Below are 23,538 nucleotides of genomic sequence, written 5' to 3'. Positions count from 1 at the left end.
CATCTTATTTTCCAGCCCAAAGGTTACTGTCTGAAATTATAATATTGTTTTCTCTTCAAAAAGAAGCTTGTTAACTAAAAGAAGCTTGTTAACCTTCCGGCTAGGTAATGATCAAAAGCAGTGCTATCGCCTTACCAACGTCAACAATGGGGCTGGGGGATGAATGTGTCATTGTTATACAGTAGAGGCTACTCTTACAGTCAGTGACAGACATGTCTCACCTGGACAGGAATAAAAGAGCCCTGTGGTCCAATTACATGAGAAAGGGATTGACCAACAGAGAATGGATGGTGTTAAAGAGCAATACACAATACTAGGCCTCGACCTATGTTGTGGAACTCGGGTTAGGCTAGGCCTAGTTCAATCCAACCAAGGAACACAGTGACTTCTTAATAAAAGCCATTCACCCGTGTGCATGTTGTATGCATGTTGTACTGAAACTAGAAAGGAATAACACTAATGTAAAGTGGTGAAAAGTGGGGTGAGATGAAAGTGCCAGGAGCTGATGATTAATATGACATAGCCAATCCTTCAAAAATTAGGGGACCAACAAGTGTGGAGAAATGTTGAGTGACAAAACAATCCACCCAAACTTCAAATTCAAAAGGGCAACCAGCATTTGGTTACTGCCTGTCCAAAGAGAACAACATACACCAAGAAACAAACACACCAGCCTATTGAATTGAATTTATTTTGGGTAACAGATATATACAACAAAATGTACAGTGTGAACCCAGAGGATATCACTTGAAACTATTCATTATAACGCTTGTTTCCAAAGTGGTCCTCAATATTAAATTCCATTAGATTACACAATATTGACCGAGGACAATCACAGACTAAGCTGCCCTCATATGGGGTGAGAGAGCGTTTGATACTTGGAAAATGATTGTGCATCTTTGCATTTAAAAGCAGTTAGATAATTTGTATTTCACTAAGGCATGGCTGATTTCTAAAGTGAGACATCTCATTTGGAGTCCCCACTGAATTATGTATGATCTGGTGAGAGCTCAGAGAGGGATCTAAGAGAAGCATCATAACATGCACAACATGTCCCCATAACATTACAATAACATCTACAAAATGTCCCCATAACATCACCATAACATCACAAAATATCCCCATAACATCACCATAATATCCACAAAATGTCCCGAACATTTAAAAAAAAATATATTTCTACATTTAAACTTGATTTAACTAGGCAAGTCAGTTAAGAACAAATTCTTATTTACAATGAGGGCCTACCCTGGCCACATCCCGGACGACGCTTGGCCAATTGTGCACTGCCCTATGTCGTGGTATATTGGCCATATACCACAAACCCCTTAGGTGCCTTATTGCTATTATAAACTGGTTACCAACGTAATTAGAGCAGTAAAAATACATGTTTTGTCATACCCGTGGTATACGGTATCACATACCACAGCTGTCAGCCAATCAGCATTCAGGGCTCGAACCACCCAGTTTATAATGCAAATTATAAAGTTCGAGTCCTGAATGCTGATTGGCTGAAAGACATACCATAGGTATGACACTATTTCTATGTGTACTGTTCTAATTACGTTGGTATCCAATTTATAATAGCAATAAGGCCAGAGGAGCTGTGGTATATAGCCAATATACCACGGCTAAGGGCTATTCTTATGCACGACTCAAAGCAGAATGCCTGGATATAGCCATTAGCCATGCTTAAATTATTGTGAGCTCTTGAGTCTACATTGGCATGCTCTTCATTACCAGAAAATGCCATCATTTTATTGGCAGGGATAAGGAAACAGGACCACAACACGATGCAAGCTATTGGCTACCTTGCCACCACCACCAGACAAATACAAAGATATACAGTCCAACTAATATACATTACAATCACATCTACACAAGCGAAATAGCTGATAATACCATCACCAAACCTGCATTTCCTTTATTGACTCCACGGGGACTGCGGGTTGGGACCTGTTCTCTAGTTGGACTTCGCAGAACGCGAGCTGAGAGACATGTTGTTTCCACACCATCACTAATATGTCTTTGAAGTGTGAATACAGTATCAGAATTCTGGAAACAGTTGCAAGTTTTCCATGTCACGTGGAATTCCTATATTTTGGTCCTTGGTGTCCCGGGCTGGCTCGAGGGGCTCACGCTGCAGTTCTCAGATAACACTTTCCCACCAATTAAATGGTGTTAGCTGTTTCCTTGGTTACGTAGGACCAAGGAAATGATTTTTGCTGAATTTGCTATTCAGCATCCTTGGAATTTCCATATCCTAAACCATACCCTAACATTAACCATAATTATTACCTAATGCTAACCCCAACCTTAACCCGTACCTTAACCCCATTTGAATGTCTACTTCAATGGGGTATGGACGTCCCAAGGATTCCGGATAGCACGGACATTTTTTTTCTGATGGGGGCAGCTACAAATACTTCCCTGCAGGCTGCACCATGCACAGCTAGCATTGAGGAATCGGCCCAAATCAACTGTGCTAGCTGGATGTTGACCATATAAATAGTTTGGGTAGAAACACCACACATCCATATGATTTGTCACGGTCCACTCATGGGGCCGCAAATAAACTTCTCATTAGATCATTGAGAAAAATCCGATATTGATTAATTTTTAATAAATTTGGAAAGATACGTTTGTAGGACGCCTTTTTTGGCCAACACATGTTCTTGTGAAGGCTGCTAGTCTACAGTTTGTCGTCTTTCTGTATTTGTATATTCGCTTTCATTTCTAACGTTACACTAGAGGGAATGGGTCACACAGGTGGGATGCACAAGTATGGAGAGCATACAGGCATATACAAGCATTTGTCTTTCAAACATGCGTCTATGTAATTAATGATTATTCCCAGCCGCACGCCAACATTGTGTGGAATATGAGTAGGGGGCCATGAATTGAGACGTTGATGCAGCCGTTGAGTGTATCACAGGGCACACTTATAGATATTTTCAAGATGCCTCGATGACACTTTGTAATGTAGGCCATGAGAGGAGCGGAGACAATGCATTTCCAAATGGACACTATAATAATCTTCTTTACTTGATTTTTACTAGCGGCTTTCTAAACTGCAGAATTTGTGCATCACAACATAGGCCAATCTGTATGCCAACAGTATGAAGAGGACACAATGCATGTATAAAGGTACCTTATACTTTTTTAAACCAGTGGGAGGCAGTGTTTGATCGCAGAATGAACCATCTATATATTTTATAGCAGACGTCTATCAATCATTATTGTAGGTAGTTCTATACAATCTTTAATGGAAAATAATAACACCAGGCCAGTCATCATCAGGTAGGCTAAACAGTCGAAATGTCTTGATTATTCCCAGTGTAGGAAGTGTTTTTGTGATAAATAACATTTTATTCCTAGCCTATCTCATAGCTATGTTTTCCTGTTGGCTACCATAGCCTATGAAAGGTCTATGTCTATATTATATCATGTCTGGTGGCCAAGTGTAGCCTGGTCCCAGATCTGTTTGTGCTTTTGCCAATTCCATTGTCATTGTCAAACAAAACATGTTTGACAATGACAAATCCGTAAGGAGTTGGCAAGAGAGCAGAAACTGACTGGCACCCAGGCTACACCAAGTAGCCTTTATGATTTGGCTCCCCTTTCATCCCATTTGTGGCGCACAATGCCTCAAAATTTCAGGGATATTCCAGCAGGGCCAGAGACCCCATACAAGACCTCCCCTTTATCAACGGACTTCCCCCTCTGCCTCTGTGCTCAGGCTCTGGAGCGCCGCCGATCGGTAATAAGAATTCTCATTCTCGCCAAGATGGAGGTCTCTTGCCTATTGAAGAGAGAAAAGATTGCGTGCGTGTTACAGTAGAATATAATTTCAATGGTGTTCCATTTCAATTTTCTCGGAAAATCTAGAGGAAGTCAATTATTTGGAGATTATTCTTCCATATCGGTATTCCAGCCATGAGCTCTGGAGAGGGAATAGATGAGGCTGCTAAAGATGCGGCCGACATAGCGGCGTTTTTCAAGTCCGGTAAGTGAAAGAGGGGCGAGAACCTCCGGTAGCCCACTGTATTGATAATGCCATCTACATTGTTCCCGTATAGATGCTAAACTGATCAACAAATTCAGCCATTGGTGGGTGGATGCGTTAGAGAGATACGATTATTATCCTCCTAAACAGGCTCCCTGTCATCCTCTCTGCTTTTATTCCAATATGATAACAGAGTGAACCTCAGATTATAGTAAATTACGCACACTTCAATGTAAAAAAACATGTGTCTTGGGTGGTTTATAATCTAGAAATGAAATGTAATAAATGTATCCTATCTCGAGATGTGTGTAGAAAACATATTTACATTTTTCTGTACCCTGCGTCGTGGCCAATGAACCTTCGGCAGTGAGCTGCTTGTTAGTCAGAACCACATCCTATTGATTGTGATAGCCTATCATGTAAACAGACTGTAGTCTATGATGCCGCCCAGGTGAAGAGGCTGCACAATCTATCTAGAACATAACTGAGTTTTAGGCCAGGCCTACGTAGCCTATGGAAACATCTTCCTGTTTACTCTCATACGATGTGTTATGGACTAACCAAGAATAGACTATCACGTTTTTCTATCGCTGTTTGGTTTATTTAGACACCCATTAGTCCATCAGGGCAATAAACGAATCCCTAGAAAATGTATCCTTACAAAATATTCAGATTATTGTGTTATTAGGGTTATTTACTTTAACATATCTAATACCATTGATTTTATCTCTGGTATACGTTCTAATATTTTTTTTCTCTCTAGTCAATTTAATGACCTAACAATGTATTTTTTATTTATTACCCTAGTAGGCCAAACCTATTCATCCCAGAAGTGGTCCACACCACACGATGCCATCATTTCCCCCCACATTAATTGGGGTAAGAATGTAATTCTAAAGGAATGAACATTTTGTAAAGTAAAAAAAAGTGCATATAGGTGCCTTGGGAACGTCCTTGGACCATGATGAGACCACCTCAGATGATCCACAGTCAGAGCAGCTGTTCGTTTGCGCTCAGCTGTTTCTGTAGCATCTGGTCTGGTGCATCTTGGTCAAGAAGTCTGTTTCCCACCATCCCCATGGATGACACACAGACAGAAGTTTGAGTGGGACAGACAGGGTCAAGCTGAAGTGAAGAAGGGACTGAGTCTATTGGAAAGACGAGTGATATAGCCTAATGATTTATATAATGCATTCTATTCTATTCTTTAGTGAATGCATGTTGCATAGCATTGACTTGAGCTTTTAGGTCACTGGAGTATGGAGGTAAAGGAAGTTAAGAAAGAGCTGTCTAAAGACAATGTTAGGAATTGGGTTTGGCGAAGGAATGTCCCAACATTAATGGAGTCAAGGGACCTCGAACTATAGGCTGATGGTCATATCTAACAAGGTAGAAATATATACATCTGCCTATGTTCCTTTCTCCCATAGTTACCACAAATATTTCCTCTCGATGTCTCTTTAAGACAGCTTGGAATGCTATAATGGATTGTATTATATTGTTGCAGTCTACTGTTGGTATGTGGCCAGTGTTTTCTGCTGTAGCTGTTATAGACCATGTCCTGGGAGTTAACAATAGCAACATGAACCTGAATGATGTGCATGAACAACATTTGCCTGTAAATGGTCTCTGTCTAGATGCTTTGAGGTTTGTGTAGCCCATTTGTACTATTATTGTTAACTGTAAGGACTAAGCTTAGCTTGCTGTATCGGGTAATTAGGTTGTATTTTGTGCAGTGTTGAAGCTAGTAAGTGCTTTGCATGGTGATGCATTTAGACTTTCAAATTTCACACATATTGTGTAGGTGCTAAAACTGTGAAAGCTAGTTATGACGGTGTAAGAGAGAGGCCAGTGAAACACAGAGCAAACAACATGACCCATAACTGTGTCCAAGCATACGATAGATAGGAGCAAGGAATATGTTGGCTGAGTCCCAAAAGCTATTCCATATAGTCCACTACTTTTGACCAGAGCCCTATGCCTTTGAGGTACTATTTAGGGAATAGGGAATATGTTCACTATAATAGGGTGCCATTTGGGATGCAACCATGGATATGTTGTTTGGCCTGTCAGTATCCTACAACACTATTCATCCTGAAGCCACAGGGAAACGGACAGAAAAGGCCACCCCACTTTCTGTAACCTCTCCAGCAGGCTTCCTAATTGCTGCTGCCTTGTAGAGCGTTGAACTCTTGGCACAAAGTTGCTCTTTCTTGTTGCACTGAAACAGATTTCTTTGGTTTGGGGAGCCCTGGGTGCACCCACTATGATGCCCTAGTTAGTCTTGAGTAGGACTTTGGATGTGTCCCAAATGGCACCCTATTTCCTATATAGTGCACTAGTTTTGACCAGGGTATGAATAGCGTGCCTTTTTTGACTCATATGGCTGTACTAAACGGCCTGGCTGAAGTTGTTATATGTCATTTAAGAAGAGACTGGGCTAATTTTAGTGTTCACCCTTTGAAGAGTATCTAACGCGATGATATACTAGACAGTCTGTATTGGAAGACGATATGCATCACATAAGTCATAGCTCGATGATTTAGGGAAGTCAACTATCAAAACAGTATTCTTTTCAGTTTATGGAGACATATTTCTGTTTGGAGTTGTTGTGGTAGTCATGGAGATGTTGTGCTAGTCATAGTCGTCTATTATTCCTTGTCCTTATTTTGTGATGAGTTAGACAGATGGACGTTATTATGTCATTCCCACAAACATTGTATAGATCCCACATTTTATACTGAGTCATCCTCTTGTGAGCTAATCAGTGAGATTGTCATAACTTTTAGTCCACTTGACGATGAGGCTCATTACAGCAGCTCAGTAGCATGCATGCCTATGATGTCAGCCCACACAAAGCTTTAGGTCTATGTCCCAAGGAATTCAAAACTATTGCACTGTATGCTTATATTCACTCTACACTGAGTGTACAAAATATTAGGAACACCTGCTCATAGACTGACATAGACTGACCAGATGAATCCAGGTGGAGGCTATAATCCCTTATTGATGTCACTTGTTATATCCACTTCAATCAGTGTAGATAAAAGGGAGGAGACAGGTTGAAGACGGATTTTTAAGCCTTGAGACAATTGAGACATTGATTGGGTATGTGTGCCATTAAGCCGGTGAATGGGAAAGACAAAGGATTGAAGTGCCTTTGAACGGTGTATGGTAGTAGGTGCCAGGCGCACCGCTTTGAGGGTCAAGTACTGCAAAGCTGCTGGGTTTTTCACGCTCAACCATTTCCCGTGTGTATCAAGAATGGTCCACCTCCCAAAGGACGTCCAGCCAATTTGACACAACTGTGGGAATAGTTGTAGTCAACATGGACCAGCATCCATGTGGGAACGCTTTCAACACCTTGTAGAGTCCATGCCCCGACAAATTTAGTCTGTTCTGAGGGCAAAGGGGAGGGGTGCAACTCAATTTTAGGAAGGTGTTCCTAATGTTTTATACACTCAGTGTATATTAACACTATGTATTAACTATTTACCAAGTTATTACATTGGCACCGAGTGTAGTATACAGAGCTTTGGGAAGGCATAAGGTTGTCTTGGCCTGTTTGATGTGAGTTGACTCTTACAGGGATCATCCTGTCCCTCACTGTACAGTAAGCTGTTGTAATGCTGAGCTGCTCGCTGGCTATTCATAGTGTACAGTGGCATTGCCCATTAGCTTTCAATGACCCAAATCAGGAGGTCATTTTCAGTGGCCTTTTCTTGCTTTTTAGGAACAAGACGAAAAATGTATGAGGTGTGACTAACTTTTATGACACAGCATCATGCCATGCTTACAAATGAGTACGCTGTAGCTCAATCAGGCACCACTGAGTTCTGATTTACAAAGTAATAATATACTAGTCATCCATCATAACACCAGTGGTATAATGAGACCTATGGTTCCAACAAAGATATAGTGTTTACTATGTCAAAGTACCTTCTATTTTTGTCCTGTATCAAATGCCGTAGTCAGGCGCCATTTTCCACCACATAGCTGCCTTGCTTTGACCATTTACCATATTACACAGTGGGGTTGTTCTTGTGAGAGGACGGCCGTCACATTGGCAACGGTATAAATCAGGATATTTTCTGTGTACATGATTGTTCCACTATCCAGCTCAGAGCAGGCTGAGGTTTACCAATTACTTTCATTTGATTGGATCTTTAGAAAAGCCCTGTCGTGTCTTTGGCTATGCCGGATTAAGTGATATGACATGCTATTCTATAAAATAATTTCTCCGTAATTAATATCGCCTGATTGAGCTAATCAAGTAAATGTAATTAACTAGAGAGTCGGGCACTACGAAATAATATTTATAGAGCTGTTATCTTCCAAATAAACTCTTAAAGACCTAGTAATATTTTACATCAATAGCAGTCAATATCAATCGTCATCTTATTTCAGTCTCATCTGAAAGTTGTAAATTATTTTATCTGCACGAACCCTGGCTACCAAGTTGAATCAGCAATACAACATTGGGTTGAATTATTTATTTTCTAAATACCTAACTAATCACACAGAATTACACATACACACAATTAATAATAACTTGATTACAAATTACGTCATAAAGAAAAACGTCCCTAGCGGGCGGAACAGATATGACAGCTTGTTACACAAAAGAAAAGGGCCTAGGTTTAGTGAAGGAGCGGGAAGACTGAGGGACACAGGGGGAAGCTGTGCTATCGTAAATACAGTATCTTATGTATTCTAAATTACCGCCCATTTGGAAAAGGAAAATGCAACAAATATTTACTCTGAGCTGAGCTTTGGTAGGTTGGTGGTAGATGGAAGGCCGTGTTGCCATACGAGTCCTTTGAAGAATGTCTCTGGTTGTCAATTGGATACGTTGTAGTAATGTCGTTGTGTGGTAGACGGGATACTGTCTGTATCTTCCTAACCTGCGTTTGCAGCTGCGGTTGCTAACTCAACGGCTAGGAGGTATCACTTCTGTAGTGAATAAGAGTTCAAAGTTCATACCATTCGCAACCAAAGCTCACGCTGATGTTGGCTTCGTTCTGTAGTTATTATCTGAACCATTCTGTCGTCCTACATCCCCAGAACAGGAAGTTCTATTGTCGTCAAGGGCTTATATACGAAGGGAGAGGAGGACGTGTTTGAAAGCCCATGTCCCTTCACAGGGCGGGCCACTGATTGAGCAGCCCTATCTTATGAAAACCCACATCTCACATTTTAGAAGCTAAAATCACATTTCATCCCATCACAAATCATTTCATATTCAAACATTTAAATTGAACAACAATTCCATGTGAATCCGATAACTCTGTGTAGACTTTCCACTGTAGAGTTTATGTCATCTTATCATTGATGAGAATGTCTCCGATGGCAACTGAACTGACATCATATTCATTAAGTACCACCGTATATGTTCAATTGTTCGGATTACCAGAATATAGTTCATTTCCCCCCACCTACTGATGTTCCCAGAATCTCTATGTTAACCAAGGGTTTTGCAAATGTAACCTCAGTAGGGTAGAGAGAGGAAAAAGGGGGGGAGGAGGTATTTATGACTGTCATAAACCAGCTCCCCAGGCCAACGTCATGACAGCCCCTTTACTAATTTCTTATGTCCCCATTCCATTTCAACATTACTTGCTTTCTAGTGGTGATATTATACCATAGAAAGGTTACAGTTATCATCTATTTACCATCAACTGTTGCACATGAAAATGCTAAATGTCTTTGTCCGTTTAGGAATGAAAAATGAGATTATGACTAGGCCTAATTAGACTGGCCTGTAATGGCCAGTAATGTGAGCCAAATTCTTGTACTGCTTGTGATCCAGCGTTATCACCCAGTGTGATCATGCTTATCAAAGTGGAAACCTAAGTGTTATGTAATAAAATGTCTACTGGTGGCACAAAATCAAACGTCTGACTGCATGGAGATGCTTGGGAATATGGTCACTACAGGGGACCATGTTGTGGGTGTGTCAGGAGAAGGGTGTATATCTGACCTCCATCTAGGATGTGACAATAGTTAATCAAGTCTCTCCATTTCTGCCCATTTTTTTGCTCAGTTTTACAGGGTTTCTCATACAGCTGCAACTGTATATGCATTCATAAATCAAGACCTTTCTTGAGTTGGGCTCTGGGATGGTGCAACTGTTGAGAATCTGAGTCTATGGTTGTTGTGGGGGAAAGGGGTTAGGTGTGTATGAGTGTTTATGAGTGTGTGTGTGTGTATCCCACAACTGTTGCGAGGGAGTAAAATAAAAGATGTTAGGGACAATATAGGATGATTCACAATAATTGTTTGCTAATATAATAATTGCTTGCCATAATGTAATTTTCGTAATGGCGAGACTGGTGAGAGGTAAAAATCCATTGCATAAAATGCCTACATAACTACAAATATTAATAGCTAATTATGGAAAATAAGATAAACAGGATTTTTAAAGTATATATATACAGTGGGGAGAACAAGTATTTGATACACTGCCGATTTTGCAGGTTTTCTCTACTTAAAAAGCACGTAGAGGTCTGTAATTTTTATCATAGTTACACTTCAACTGTGAGAGATGGAATCTAAAACAAAAATCTAGAACATCACATTGTATGATTTTTAAGTAATTAATTAGCATTTTATTGCATGACATAAGTATTTGATACATCAGAAAAGCAGAACTTAATATTTGGTACAGAAACCTTTGTTTGCAATTACAGAGATCATACGTTTCCTGTAGTTCTTGACAAGGTTTGCACACACTGCAGCAGTGATTTTGGCCCACTCCTCCATACAGACCTTCTCCAGATCCTTCAGGTTTCGGGGCTGTCGCTGGGTAATACGGACTTTCAGCTCCCTCCAAAGATTTTCTATTGGGTTCAGGTCTGGAGACTGGCTAGGCCACTCCAGGACCTTGAGATGCTTCTTACGGAGCCACTCCTTAGTTGCCCTGGCTGTGGGTTTTGAGTCGTTGTCATGCTGGAAGACCCAGCCACAACCCATCTTCAATGCTCTTACTGAGGGAAGAAGGTTGTTGGGCAAGATCTCGCGATACACGGCCCCATCCATCCTCCCCTCAATACGGTGCAGTCATCCTGTCCCCTTTGCAGAAAAGCATCCCCAAAGAATGAATCCACCTCCATGCTTCACAGTTGGGATGGTGTTATTGGGGTTGTACTCATCCTTCTTCTTCCTCCAAACACGGCATTTAGACCAAAAATCTCTATTTTTGTCTCATCAGACCACATGATCTTCTCCCATTCCTCCTCTGGATCATCCAAATGGCCATTGGCAAACTTCAGACGGGCCTGGACATGCGCTGGCTTGAGCAGGGGGACCTTGCGTGCGCTACAGGATTTTAATCCATGATGGCGTAGTGTGTTACTAATGGTTTTCTTTGAAACTGTGGTCCCAGCTCTCTTCAGGTCATTGACCAGGTCCTGCCGTGTAGTTCTGGTCTGATCCCTCACATTCCTCATGATCATTGATGCCCCACGAGGTGAGATCTTGCATGGAGCCCCAGACCGAGGGTGATTGACTGTCATCTTGAACTTCCATTTTCTAATAATTGCGCCAACAGTTGTTGACTTCTCACCAAGCTGCTTGTCTATTGTCCTGTAGCCCATCCCAGCCCTGTGCAGGTCTACAATTTTATTCCTGATGTCTTTACACAGTGCTCTGGTCTTGGCCATTGTGGAGAGGTTGGAGTCTGTTTGATTGAGTGTGTGGACAGGTGTCTTTTATACAGGTAATGAGTTCAAACAGGTGCAGTTAATACAGGTAATGAGTGGAGAACAGGAGGGCTTCTTAAAGAAAAACTAACTGGTCTGTGAGAGCCAGAATTCTTGCTGGTTGGTAGGTGATCAAATACTTATGTTATGCAATAAAATGCTAATTAATTACTTAAAAATCATACAAGGTGATTTTCTGGACTTTTGTTTTAGATTCCGTCTCTCACAGATTAAGTGTATCTATGATAAAAATTACAGACCTCTACATGCTTTCTAAGTCGGAAAACCTGTAAAATCGGCAGTGTATCAAATACTTGTTCTCCCCACTGTATAATGGCTATATATAATACAAATCAAGGTGAGGGGTAGGGAAATGCATTTGGCGGTTGAACTGCTTCTCTTCTGTGGGTGACTCAATCACACTCAATCATCATGTTTCTTTTTAATAGTACGTTTACAAACATATATTTTGATAAATATAATTGAAACTTGTGTCTCATTATGTGGGGAAATAATTATAGCCAGTTATAATTGTAATGGCTTCGCAGATAATAAGAAAATACTATCAGTATTTACCTGGCTAAAAGAGAAGGAATTTAATATCTATTGTTTACAGGAAACCCATTCAACAATTTTACATGAAGTTTTGTGGGAAAAGGACTGGGGGGGGACGAAATATATTTCTCCCATGGGCAAAGAAATTCAAAAGGGGTGATGAAATTAATTAACAGTAATTTTGATCCAAATGTCAAATTGTCCAAACAGATCATCAAGGTAGAAGGATTATTTTAAATATGTTATTGGACAATAAACAGATATGGCTTATTAACCTATACGGTCCAAGTAATGATGATCCAAGCTTCTTTGAAAATATATATAATAATTGATCAACTCTACAAGCAACACTAGACTCTTTTATTATGGTGGGGGATTTTAATACGGTTTTAAATACCTCTATGAACCGTAAAGGAAATCACACTACGAACTCTCACACTCGGGCACTTAAGGAAATCATGAATGTCATGGATATATTGGAATTAGTGGATATATGGAGGCTTACCCTGACCTGTTGAGATATACATGGCGGAGACTTAATCAAGCAAGTCGTCTTAAATACTTTCTAATGTCATCCTCTATGGCATCAAAAGTTTAAAAGGTGTTGATAGGGGACAGAATCCGGTCAGATCATCACATAATTATATATATTATTCTTACAGAATTTCCACGTGGGCGAGGATAACTTGTTTATACAGTGCCTTGCAAAAGTATTCACCCCCCTTGGCATTTTTCCTATTTTGTTGCATTACAACCTGTCATTTAAATGGATTTTTATTTGGATTTCTTGTAATGGACATACACAAGAGGAGTAAAACAAGGTTCTCCACTATCGACATATCTATTAGTGCCATCGAAATGTTAGCTGTTAAAATTAGATTTCTTGTAATGGACATACACAAAATAGTCAAAATTGGTGAAGTGAAATAACTTGTTTCAAAAAAATTATAAAAAATAAAAAACAGAAAAGTGGTGTGTTCATATGTATTCACCCCCTTTGCTATGAAGCCCCTAAATAAGATCTGGTGCAACCAACTGCCTTCAAAAGTCACATAATTAGTTAAATAACGCCCACCTGTGTGCAATCTAAGTATCACATGATCTGTCACATGATCTCAGTATATATACACCTGTTCTGAAAGGCCCCAGAGTCTGCACCACCACTAAGTAAGGGGCACCACCAAGCAAGCGGCACTATAAAGACTAAGTTCAGGGACAGGGACAAAGTTGTGGAGAAATACAGATTAGGGTTGGGTTATAAAAAAATATCCGAAACTTTGAACATCCCACGGAGCACCATTCTTTCCATTATTAAAAAATGGAAAGAATATGGCACCACAACAAACCTGCCAAGAGAGGGCCGCCCACCAAAACCCACGGACCAGGCAAGGTGAGAATTAATCAGAGAGGCAGCAAAGAGACCAAAGATAACCCTGAAAGAGCTGCAAAGCTCCACAGCGGAGATTGGAGTATCTGTTTATAGGGCCACTTTAAGCCGTACACTCCACAGAGCTGGGCTTTACAGAAGAGTGGCCAGAAAAAAGACATTGCTTAAAGAAAAAAACAAGCAAACACAATTGGTTCTTTGCCAAAACGCACGTGGGAGACTCCCCAAACCAATGGAAGAAGGTACTCTGTTAAAATTAGATCTAACAATAATATTAAGGGTTTAGAAATCCGTGGCTTAAAAACAAAGATGTCATTGTATTCTGATGATTCATGTTTGCTTTTGAAACTACAATTAGAATCCCTCCACATTCTCAGAGGATCTAGATACCTTTACTAACCTCCGTGGATTAAAACCAAATTAGGATAAGTGTACTATATTATGTATTGGATCACAAAAAAATGTAACTTTTATATTACCGTGTAGTTTACCAATACAAGGGTCTGACGGAGATGTGGACATACTCGGTATACAAATCCCGAAAGAAAGAAATTCTCACGTCAATGCATTTTTATAGAAATTTAGCAAAATGGATAATATCTTGCTACCATGGAAAGGAAAATACCTGTCTATTTACCTGCCTTTTCCCTTTATTCAGATCACAACTGCTCACTTTTGGTTATTTGAAAATGAAATAATCTCCAAAATATCTTTATTTTTTGAATAAGCCTTAGAAAGTTGGTTGCAATTTCAGTTCAATCCACCTGAAACAGAATACAAATAATAACAGAACAAATAATACAACAAACATTGTGGTTAAACTCAAATATACACATTTATTTAAAAATATATATATTTTTATGTTTGACAAAGGTATAATTTTTGTAAATGGTATCATAAATAGGACTGGTGAAGTTATGTCACACATGCAGCTAACACAGACATATGGAAATGTCTGCTCTACCCAAAATTACAACCAACTAATTGCAGCATTAACACAAAAATGGAAGAGGCAAGTAGAAGGGGGAAAAAGTAAGAAACTTGTCTGTCGGCCCTGCATTAAAGACCATAAATGGTTTTTGAAAAATTGTGATAAATAAAAAGATATACCAATTTCATTTAAGGGCCAAACAATTGACAGCTGTCCCATATAAATTGCAAAATAGTTGGGAAGAGATTTTCGATGTACCGATTCCATGGCACATGGTTTATGAATTGACACGCAAAACCGCAAATTCATAACTTCACATTTTTCATTTTAAATGATTATACAATTTTTTTGCAACCAATAGAATGTTATATATATATACGTACATTGGGGCAAAAAAAGTATTTAGTCAGCCACCAATTGTGCAAGTTCTCCCACTTAAAAAGATGAGAGGCCTGTAATTTTCATCATAGGTACACTTCAACTATGACAGACAAAATGTGGAAAAAAATCCAGAAAATCACATTGTAGGATTTTTTATAAATTTATTTGCAAATTATGGTGGAAAATAAGTATTTGGCCACCTACAAACAAGCAAGATTTCTGGCTCTCAAAGACCTGTACCTTCTTCTTTAAGAGGCTCATCTGTCCTCCACTCTTTACCTGTATTAATGGCAACTGTTTGAACTTGTTATCAGTATAAAAGACACCTGTCCACAACCTCAAACAGTCACACTCCAAACTCCACTATGGCCAAGACCAAAGAGCTGTCAAAGGTCACCAGAAACAAAATTGTAGACCTGCACCAGGCTGGGAAGACTGAATCTACAATAGTTTAAGCAGCTTGGTTTGAAGAAATCAACTGTGGGAGCAATTATTAGGAAATGAAGACATACAAGACCACTGATAATCTCCCTCGATCTGGGGCTCCACGCAAGATCTCACCCCGTGGGGTCAAAATGATCACAAGAACGGTGAACAAAATTCCCAGAACCACACGGGGGGAGCTAGTGAATGACCTGCAGAGAGCTGGAACCAAAGTAACAAAGCCTACCATCAGTAACACACTACGCCGCCAGGGACTCAAATCCTGCAGTGCCAGACGTGTCCCCCTGCTTAAGCCAGTACATGTCCAGGCCCATCTGAAGTTTGCTAGAGAGCATTTGGATGATCCAGAAGAAGATTGGGAGAATGTCATATGGTCAGATGAAACCAAAATATAACTTTTTGGTAAAAACTCAACTCGTCGTGTTTGGAGGACAAAGAATGCTGAGTTGCATCCAAAGAACACCATACCTACTGTGAAGCATGGGGGTGGAAACATCATGCTTTGGGGCTGTTTTTCTGCAAAGGGACCAGGACGACTGATCCGTGAAAAGGAAAGAATGAATGGGGCCATGTATCGTGAGATTTTGAGTGAATACCTCCTTCCACCAGCAAGGGCATTGAAGATGAAACATGGCTGGGTCTTTCAGCATGACAATGATCCCAAACACACTGCCCGGGCAACGAAGGAGTGGCTTCGTAAGAAGCATTTCAAGGTCCTGGAGTGGCCTAGCCAGTCTCCAGATCTCAACCCCATAGAAAATCTTTGGAGGGAGTTGAAAGTCTGTGTTGCCCAGCAACAGCCCCAAAACATCACTGCTCTAGAGGAGATCTGCATGGAGGAATGGGCCAAAATACCAGCAACAGTGTGTGAAAACCTTGTGAAGACTTACAGAAAACGTTTGACCTCTGTCATTACCAACAAATGGTATATAACAAAGTATTGAGAAACTTTTGTTATTGACCAAATACTTATTTTCCACCATAATTTGCAAATAAATTCATTAAAAATCATACAATGTGATTTTCTGGATTTTTTTCTCTCTCATTTTGTCTGTCATAGTTGAAGTGTACCTATGATGAAAATGACAGGCCTCTCATCTTTTTAAGTGGGAGAACTTGCACAATTGGTGGCTGACTAAATACTTTTTTGCCCCACTGTATATATGGGGGGTACAATCTTCCCAGCTCTGCAGATTCTGATGCGAGAAGGCAGAGTCATTAGATCATTTATTTTGGTACTGTCAATAAGTAGCTCGTTTTTGGTCACAGGTCCAGGAATGGCTGAAGAATTGCAACATTTACCTAGAACTAAAGCTGTAGATAGTAACATTGGGTGATTTGAAAAGTCATAGTCAATCAATCAATAATATAATAATTATTTTAGCAAAAATGTTTCTTTAATTTACAATCTGTAGACGCTATAAGAATAGAAAGGTTCATTAATTTTGTGAAGCATCACAGCACAATTGAAAAATATATGGCAAATAGAAATCCAAAATGGATGGTGTTAAGAGATAGATGGGAGGGGTTGAATGGAGCTGAAGGGTGGGACTAATGTAAAACATACGTGGTCTGTAAAATGTATATAGGTTCAGAATTTTTTTGAAATAGCAGTTACAAATAGAAATCAAACTGGATGGACATTAGAAATAGAGGACGGACTAAAAACAAACAAAATATAACTATTGTAAAATACGTAGATTGTGTCTGTAAAATGTGTATAGTATGTATAAACTGAAGGTAGAAGCCTAAGTGTTATTGTTTATAGGTTTTCTCCAATTGGGGGAAGGGTGGTAGGGTTTGCGGGGAATAATAAAGGTATTTAAAAATAAAAAAAGTGTGTGTGTGTGTATATATGTATATACATATGCAAATAAATAAATAATACATAAAAGTAAAAAATGTCTTATGTCCCCATTCCATTTAAAGTTTACTTGCTTTCTAGTGGTGATATTATGCCAACGAAAGGTCACAGTTATCATCTATTTACCATCAACTGTTGGACATTGAAAATTCTAAATGTCTTTGTCCGTTTAGGAATGAAAAATGAGATTATGACTAGGCCTAATTAGACTGGCCTGTAATGGCCAGTAATGTGAGCCAAATTGTTGTACTGCCTGTGATCCAGCGTTATCACCCAGTGGGATCATGCTTATCAAAGTGGAAACCTAAGTGTTATGTAATAAAATGTCTACTGGCTGCTACTGAGAAACAGACTTGACCCAACTAAAGTCTTCTTAGCTGTGTCACAATAATGGTGTAGTGTAGTAGGGATCAGATGCTCCAGAATCAATTCACATCATGAGAGAGGGAGAAGGGGAGAGAGGGAGAAGGGGAGAGAGGGAGAAGGGGAGAGGGGGAGAGAGAAAGAGAGCGAACGAAAGGAAGGACAGAATAAACACCTCTGCAAATGATAGAGTAGTGAAGGCTAAAGTCAGGGTGGAGTAGGCCATCATGGCTTGCTTTTATACATATTCTACAGTCAGAAAGAATCCTCTTGCGTTCTATCGCAAAGTAATTGGCAGTTGCTTCTAGTGGAGTAGAAGCAATCAGCCCAGAGTGGCATTGCACCATGAAACAGCCTCAGCACAGCCTCCATCATGCCATCCTCCTCATAATTGGAAAAAGAAGAGCTTTTGACTGGAGCTGTTCTGGTTTGCCCAGACTCACTTCGGTGGTTTGGTTTCCCTCCTCCTCTCTTCAGCGAGTCCACTGTATGCTCACAATGGAGAGCAGATGTTTTAGTGCTGCTTGACTGTTATGGATGTGTTTATTGTAGAGCTGTTTATAAAGCAGCCTGCTGAGTGTCTTTTATGAGATCCATGGCATTTATAGTATAGATTAGTTAGAGATACTAGGTTTTTTACTGACCTACAGAACTAGATAAGGCCACATCTCACTCAAAGCAGCAATCGGTGCACAATTCTGTAGTATAGATCATGAACTGTAGGCCTATGCTAGTTGTGTGGAAGAAATCTAAAGACATTCATTAAAACTGCCTGCATGATCAGAAGAATAGCAGAGTATTTACCGGGAAAGATTCTTAAGCAAACAACAGGTGAACTACTGTTCTGTGGTCTGGGGAAATTCATCAGAAAGTGAGATTAGGAGGATGCAGATTGCACAGAACAAAGCAACAAGGATAGTGTTATGGTGGAGATATGATCCTTCTCTTGTAGTCATGTACAATGGTCTTGGGTGGTCATCAATCAACAAGATAATTGAAAAACATGCTTATTTTATTTTACAAAGTACACCACATTACAAGAAATAGATGGTCCCCCATCGATGTCTTATCTCGGCAGAGAAGAGAAATAGGCAAAATAACATTTCGATTCAGAGTAATAAAGAGATTGAATAATTCATCTAGCAAACCAGAAACCTTTCAATTTATAAATTCATACAATACTTAGAACCACTTAAATATAATAAATTGCAAGGTTGTGCAGGTAGATGGTAGATGAACAAACCAATCTATCTTTTAAGACTGTTAGATTATTTATCTGGTCAATATGGCAGTGTATTATGTCTGTTTATTACAGTGTGTTAAATGTGATTGCATTGTAAATTGTATTTTAATGTTTAAGGACTAATGGAAGATTAGTCCAAGTGAGGATTAAAAGAGATCATAATCAAATCAAATAAAACACTAATGCTTGCAGAGCTTAAAGTCATTGCTTACAGGGTAAGGAAACCAATATGTAATTTGGGTGAACTGTCCCTTTAATAACATTCATTTTCCATTTAAATAGTCCCGATTTGCATACAGATAACCGTCAATGTCAATAAGTAGGAATTGAGAATGCAGAGTGAAGTCGATAACTAGCCTAAGGGATGGCTTAATTCAGTCAGGAATATAGAGGTATCAATCACAGCAGCCTCAGCCTGCCACCCACGTTGCCTGGGGGCCAGGAAGGAAGGAAAGAAAAGGGATTGTGGGCCATGAAGAAGAAGAGTGGTTGTGGGCTGAGCCTGCCTGTGTGTCTCCTTGAAATCCCTCATCTGATAAGAGAGGATTTCCTATCCATCAGAAAACCTCAGCCACCCACACCCTACCAGACACACACACCCAGCAGCCCCCTCCTTCCCAGCAGTAAGGCGGCGTCTGGAATCAGGGCATCTCATCTCAGAACCCTGGCCTCCTAGGTGTCTGTCTGCTGGCCTGCCTTCCTGTCTGTGCCCCTCTCAGAGACTAGCTGTTATATCAAACAGAGCAGCAGGGTTTTATGTGTTTCTGAGCTTATGTATTAACACTCCTCTTCTCTCTGATGGTAATAATAAACTCAGACACACACACACATACACACACAAGCGCATTTGATCCTTCCCGTCGTTCATGCAGGACGGCATATTAAAAATCATATACTATTAAAAGCCTTTATGTTTTGAGAACATGCCTTTCCTCTTTTTAATGAGGTTGCGGCACACACACGCACACACACATCCGTACACACACACACACACAGACAGGGCTCAGTTTGGGAATCAAAGCAGCATGGCCCATAGTGGGAATTGAGCTAGGGGATGTTTGGTGTGGTGTGGTTGCAGCTGTGTGCCCTCCCTGTGCTTGTCTCCAGTGAACAGCTGTGCACAGCTTGTCAAACAGGAACTCCACACGGAGCGAAACATCCTCTCCCCTTTGAAGACACTAACATGTTTAGATCCTCCTCGTGCTGCACTCTGCCAGTGGTCGCCTGGTTTAAATAGATCACGGGCCGCTGCTCAGATTTGTATAAAAACAAGCAAACTAAACTAAAATCCACATACTACAATTGTCTATCATTCACCCCATTCAAGTTGGTGTTTGTTTGTATGAGAGACATCGTTTTGGTCCACTTTTAGATGTCATACCCTGGATAGTTAGACATGAAACTGACTAACTCATAGCCATTTCCATGTTAGAAAACCCCTAGGTGAATAGGCAAGAGTAGGATACCAGAGATACAATGAAGGATGCCAGTTACAAAGCCCAAGGCTTCGTCTTACAGCAGGGGACCCTCTAGTCTATATTTACATTACAATTTTTACATTTCAGTCATTCAGCAGACGCTCTTATCCAGAGTGACTTACAGTTAGTGCATTCACCTGAAGATAGCTCGGTGAGACAACCACATAATCACAGTCATAGTAAGTACATTTAATAAATAAGTGTTAGTTCAAGAAAGGCAAGTTTTTTGGGGGGTGGATGGGGGAGGTTTCAGTCGGATCATCATCGTGTGAATTCCCTGTCACATGTCTTCGAGACACTTTAATTGTGACCTTAGTATAGCCTAACATAAAATCCACAATGCTGTTAACATTGAACAGCCACTGCAGTTCGCCGCCCATTTAATCCCTAGCAGCAGCATATGCTGGTTTGTCTTTTGAGAAGCAGGCAAAGTGGAGCTAAGCTGGAGCTATCCCGTGCCACTGATAGACGAATGACCCAGAAAGAAAACAGGGCTGTACTGCCAACAGCCCACAACACCACAGTACTGCCATAGACGTAGAAGTGAGTCAGTCTGTCAGAATGAAGAGAAAGCCTCACTTAACCCACTGTAATGTGCCACTGTAAAAATCAGAGCAGACGATGACAGACTGTGTTTAACTTTAATGACTCCAGGTGAATTATCCAGCATTCCGGATTCAAAGATATCATTTTTTCCAGGTGGGTGGCGGTAGAAAGATCTGCAGATTCCCGCTCAGGGATTCTATCATGATTCATTCCTGTACCAGTTTGTCAGCTGTAAGTCATTTGGTGGCTTCATGTTCAATTCTGGTTGCGTCCCAAATGGTACCCTATTCTCTGTATAATGCACTACTGTTGTATTGGGAATAGGGTGCCAGTTGTGACACAACCCATGTTTCATGCTGTTTCATGTCTTTGACTAGCCAGATACTGGGATCAAAGCAGCTCTTCCTTGTCCTCTCATCTGCAGGCAATAATCACATGCTCAAGGTCAGAAGAGATTCTCAAAGCCAGGCCACTATGTTCATTCGCTGACTATTCTTTTTTCATCTTCATTTTTCTAGATTCTCTCCCTCTTTCAAAATGTGAGCCCAAACTGGACGGACCCAGTCAACAAGCAGGTCATTTATTTACTTCATTATTTTGCTTTGTCTGTCTGTGGAATGTATTGTATAATTGTGTAAACGCGTATGACTTGGCATCTTGGTTTGGGATACCCTCTCAGATATCTGTTTATGCCTGTTTGTGGTCAGGTTTGGAGAAGAAACAGAAACCGATCCTATCACATCTCGTTATGAGAGAGAGAGATGGAATGACCTCTCATTTGAGCTCCCCTTATCTCTCTGCTTGGGTACATGGGTATACTGTACATACACAGCTATTATATATAGTATATTACATGGCTGCTGTTGCCAGTGACCTGCTCTTAGTGCACCCCAGCTGATTGAGAGTGAAAGTTAAGTACAGAGGGTCTGGTTTAACTGAAGGTCCTCATCACTTCCTCGTCACTTCCATCAGGGCCTACCTGTAACGATCGTCGTAGGTGGAAGGAGAGGACCAAGGTGCAGCGTTGTACGTGTTCATGATCTTTTAATTACACTGAACACTAAAATAACAAAAACGAAACAGTCCTGTCTGGTACAGAGACAGAAAACAACTACCCACAACTCAAGGGCGAAACCAGGCTGCCTAAGTATGGTTCTCAATCAGAAACAATGATTGACAGCTGCCTCTGATTGGGAACCATACCAGGCCAAACACATAGAAATACAAACATAGAACAAAACATAGAATGCTCACGCTCTGACCAACCTAAAATAGAGACATAAAAAAGGAACTAAGGTCAGGACGTGACACTACCACTGTATTTCTTTCATCATGGATGCTTGTGTGTAGTCATTTCCTATTAGGCTCTATATGGAGTCTTGAAGGTTGATGTAGTATAGAGTTTTCACCCATGACATTCTTCATGGCTAACTGGTCACTGACCTGCTTATTTCTCAACTAGGTGACACAAGGTGACACACGCAGACACACACACACACAGACATGGCTACACTTCACCGCACTTGACTAGTTGGCACGTGGTCAACCAGACTGTCACCTGCTTATTAACTGAATGCCATCACGGTCTCTGTGTTCTTTCTGTTCAGAAGGCCCGTGTTTAAAAACACACATAGTCCAAACTTCACACCTAGACGGACTGGTTACTGATCGGTAGCATATTCTGTTTTCCACATTCTGTTTGGTGAAGTGAAATATTTAACACATTTGTATCTACTATGATGAACCTGTTCGATGCTGCACATTCATTTGCAGGTGTTTCAGCTGCCAAGTTAATTATATAGCGTTAATAATGCGTTTCAATGAAGATATATGCTGACTCTGCTGTTACTAAAGATGGTCTGTGTTGGCTAGAGGGGAAAAGGGTTTATGTGTGAATTATTCAATAAAATTGACCAAACATTTTTCTATCTGCTGAAAATTCCCTTTGGATATTTTGAATGCTATGTAGGTAGGAGAAGTAGGCTATGTTATGTCATGATTATTTTAGCTTACCTTCTGCTGGTGGCCAAAAATCAACCATGTGCACTAGGTGTCATGTTCTTGTTAACAAATGTCCATATTGATATGCTTGTATCAGTCTAATACAGAATATCAGTATGTCTTTCAGGCAAGCATTATGATCATTCTTTGCCAGTCTTTCATACTGATAGCAATGCATTTTTTTTGTGGAAGATCTTAGCAGAACAGAAAGTGTAAGATTGTGTGTGATTGAAGTGTTTAGGCTAAACCTTACTATAATCTCCCAGCAGAACACAGAACTGTCTCTCCCTTAATTGGGGCTTGCTGTGGATCAGGATTAGTAAGAGCAGTTCTGCTCTGTTCTGTTCTGTGTCCCTGTGGGAGAGACGGAGGCACACACACACACACACAAATATCTGCTCTCCAGAGGAGGGCCTGTCTTTGGCCGCTGCCAAACCTCTGCCTGTGCTGTCGGTAGAGATCAGACCTGCTATGGTGACAGGGTTGGGATGGGAGGGCTAGGAGGACTGGGATGGGCTAGGAAGGCTAGGTTAGGAGGGCTAGGATAGGAGGTATAGGATAGGATGGCTGGGATAGGAGGGCTGGGTTAGGAGGGCTGAGCTTTGCAAGGATGTCTGGGCTAGAAGCGCTGGACTAGGA

At 40.5% G+C, this 23,538-nt stretch overlaps 1 protein-coding gene across 2 annotated transcripts in view; it reads left to right on the top strand.

Moving 5' to 3' along the window:
- The first annotated feature begins 3,774 nt into the window (after window positions 1-3,774).
- Window positions 3,775-23,538, top strand: part of LOC112222534 (triple functional domain protein) — a 151,411-nt gene continuing 131,647 nt past the window's right edge. The window contains exons 1-2 of one of the 2 annotated variants that reach the window (XM_042304723.1): window positions 3,775-4,006; window positions 21,417-21,473. In XM_042304723.1, the coding sequence (XP_042160657.1) occupies window positions 3,937-4,006; window positions 21,417-21,473 (127 nt within the window). In that variant the 5' untranslated portion in view covers window positions 3,775-3,936. The remainder of the gene's footprint in view (window positions 4,007-21,416; window positions 21,474-23,538) is intronic. The other variant, XM_042304720.1, reaches the window with a different exon arrangement.

The sequence above is a fragment of the Oncorhynchus tshawytscha genome, linkage group LG23 (assembly GCF_018296145.1).
Source record: "Oncorhynchus tshawytscha isolate Ot180627B linkage group LG23, Otsh_v2.0, whole genome shotgun sequence".
Lineage (NCBI taxonomy): Eukaryota > Metazoa > Chordata > Actinopteri > Salmoniformes > Salmonidae > Oncorhynchus > Oncorhynchus tshawytscha.
Note: the sequence above shows the minus strand (reverse complement) of the source record. Positions and strands in the feature narration are given on the sequence as shown.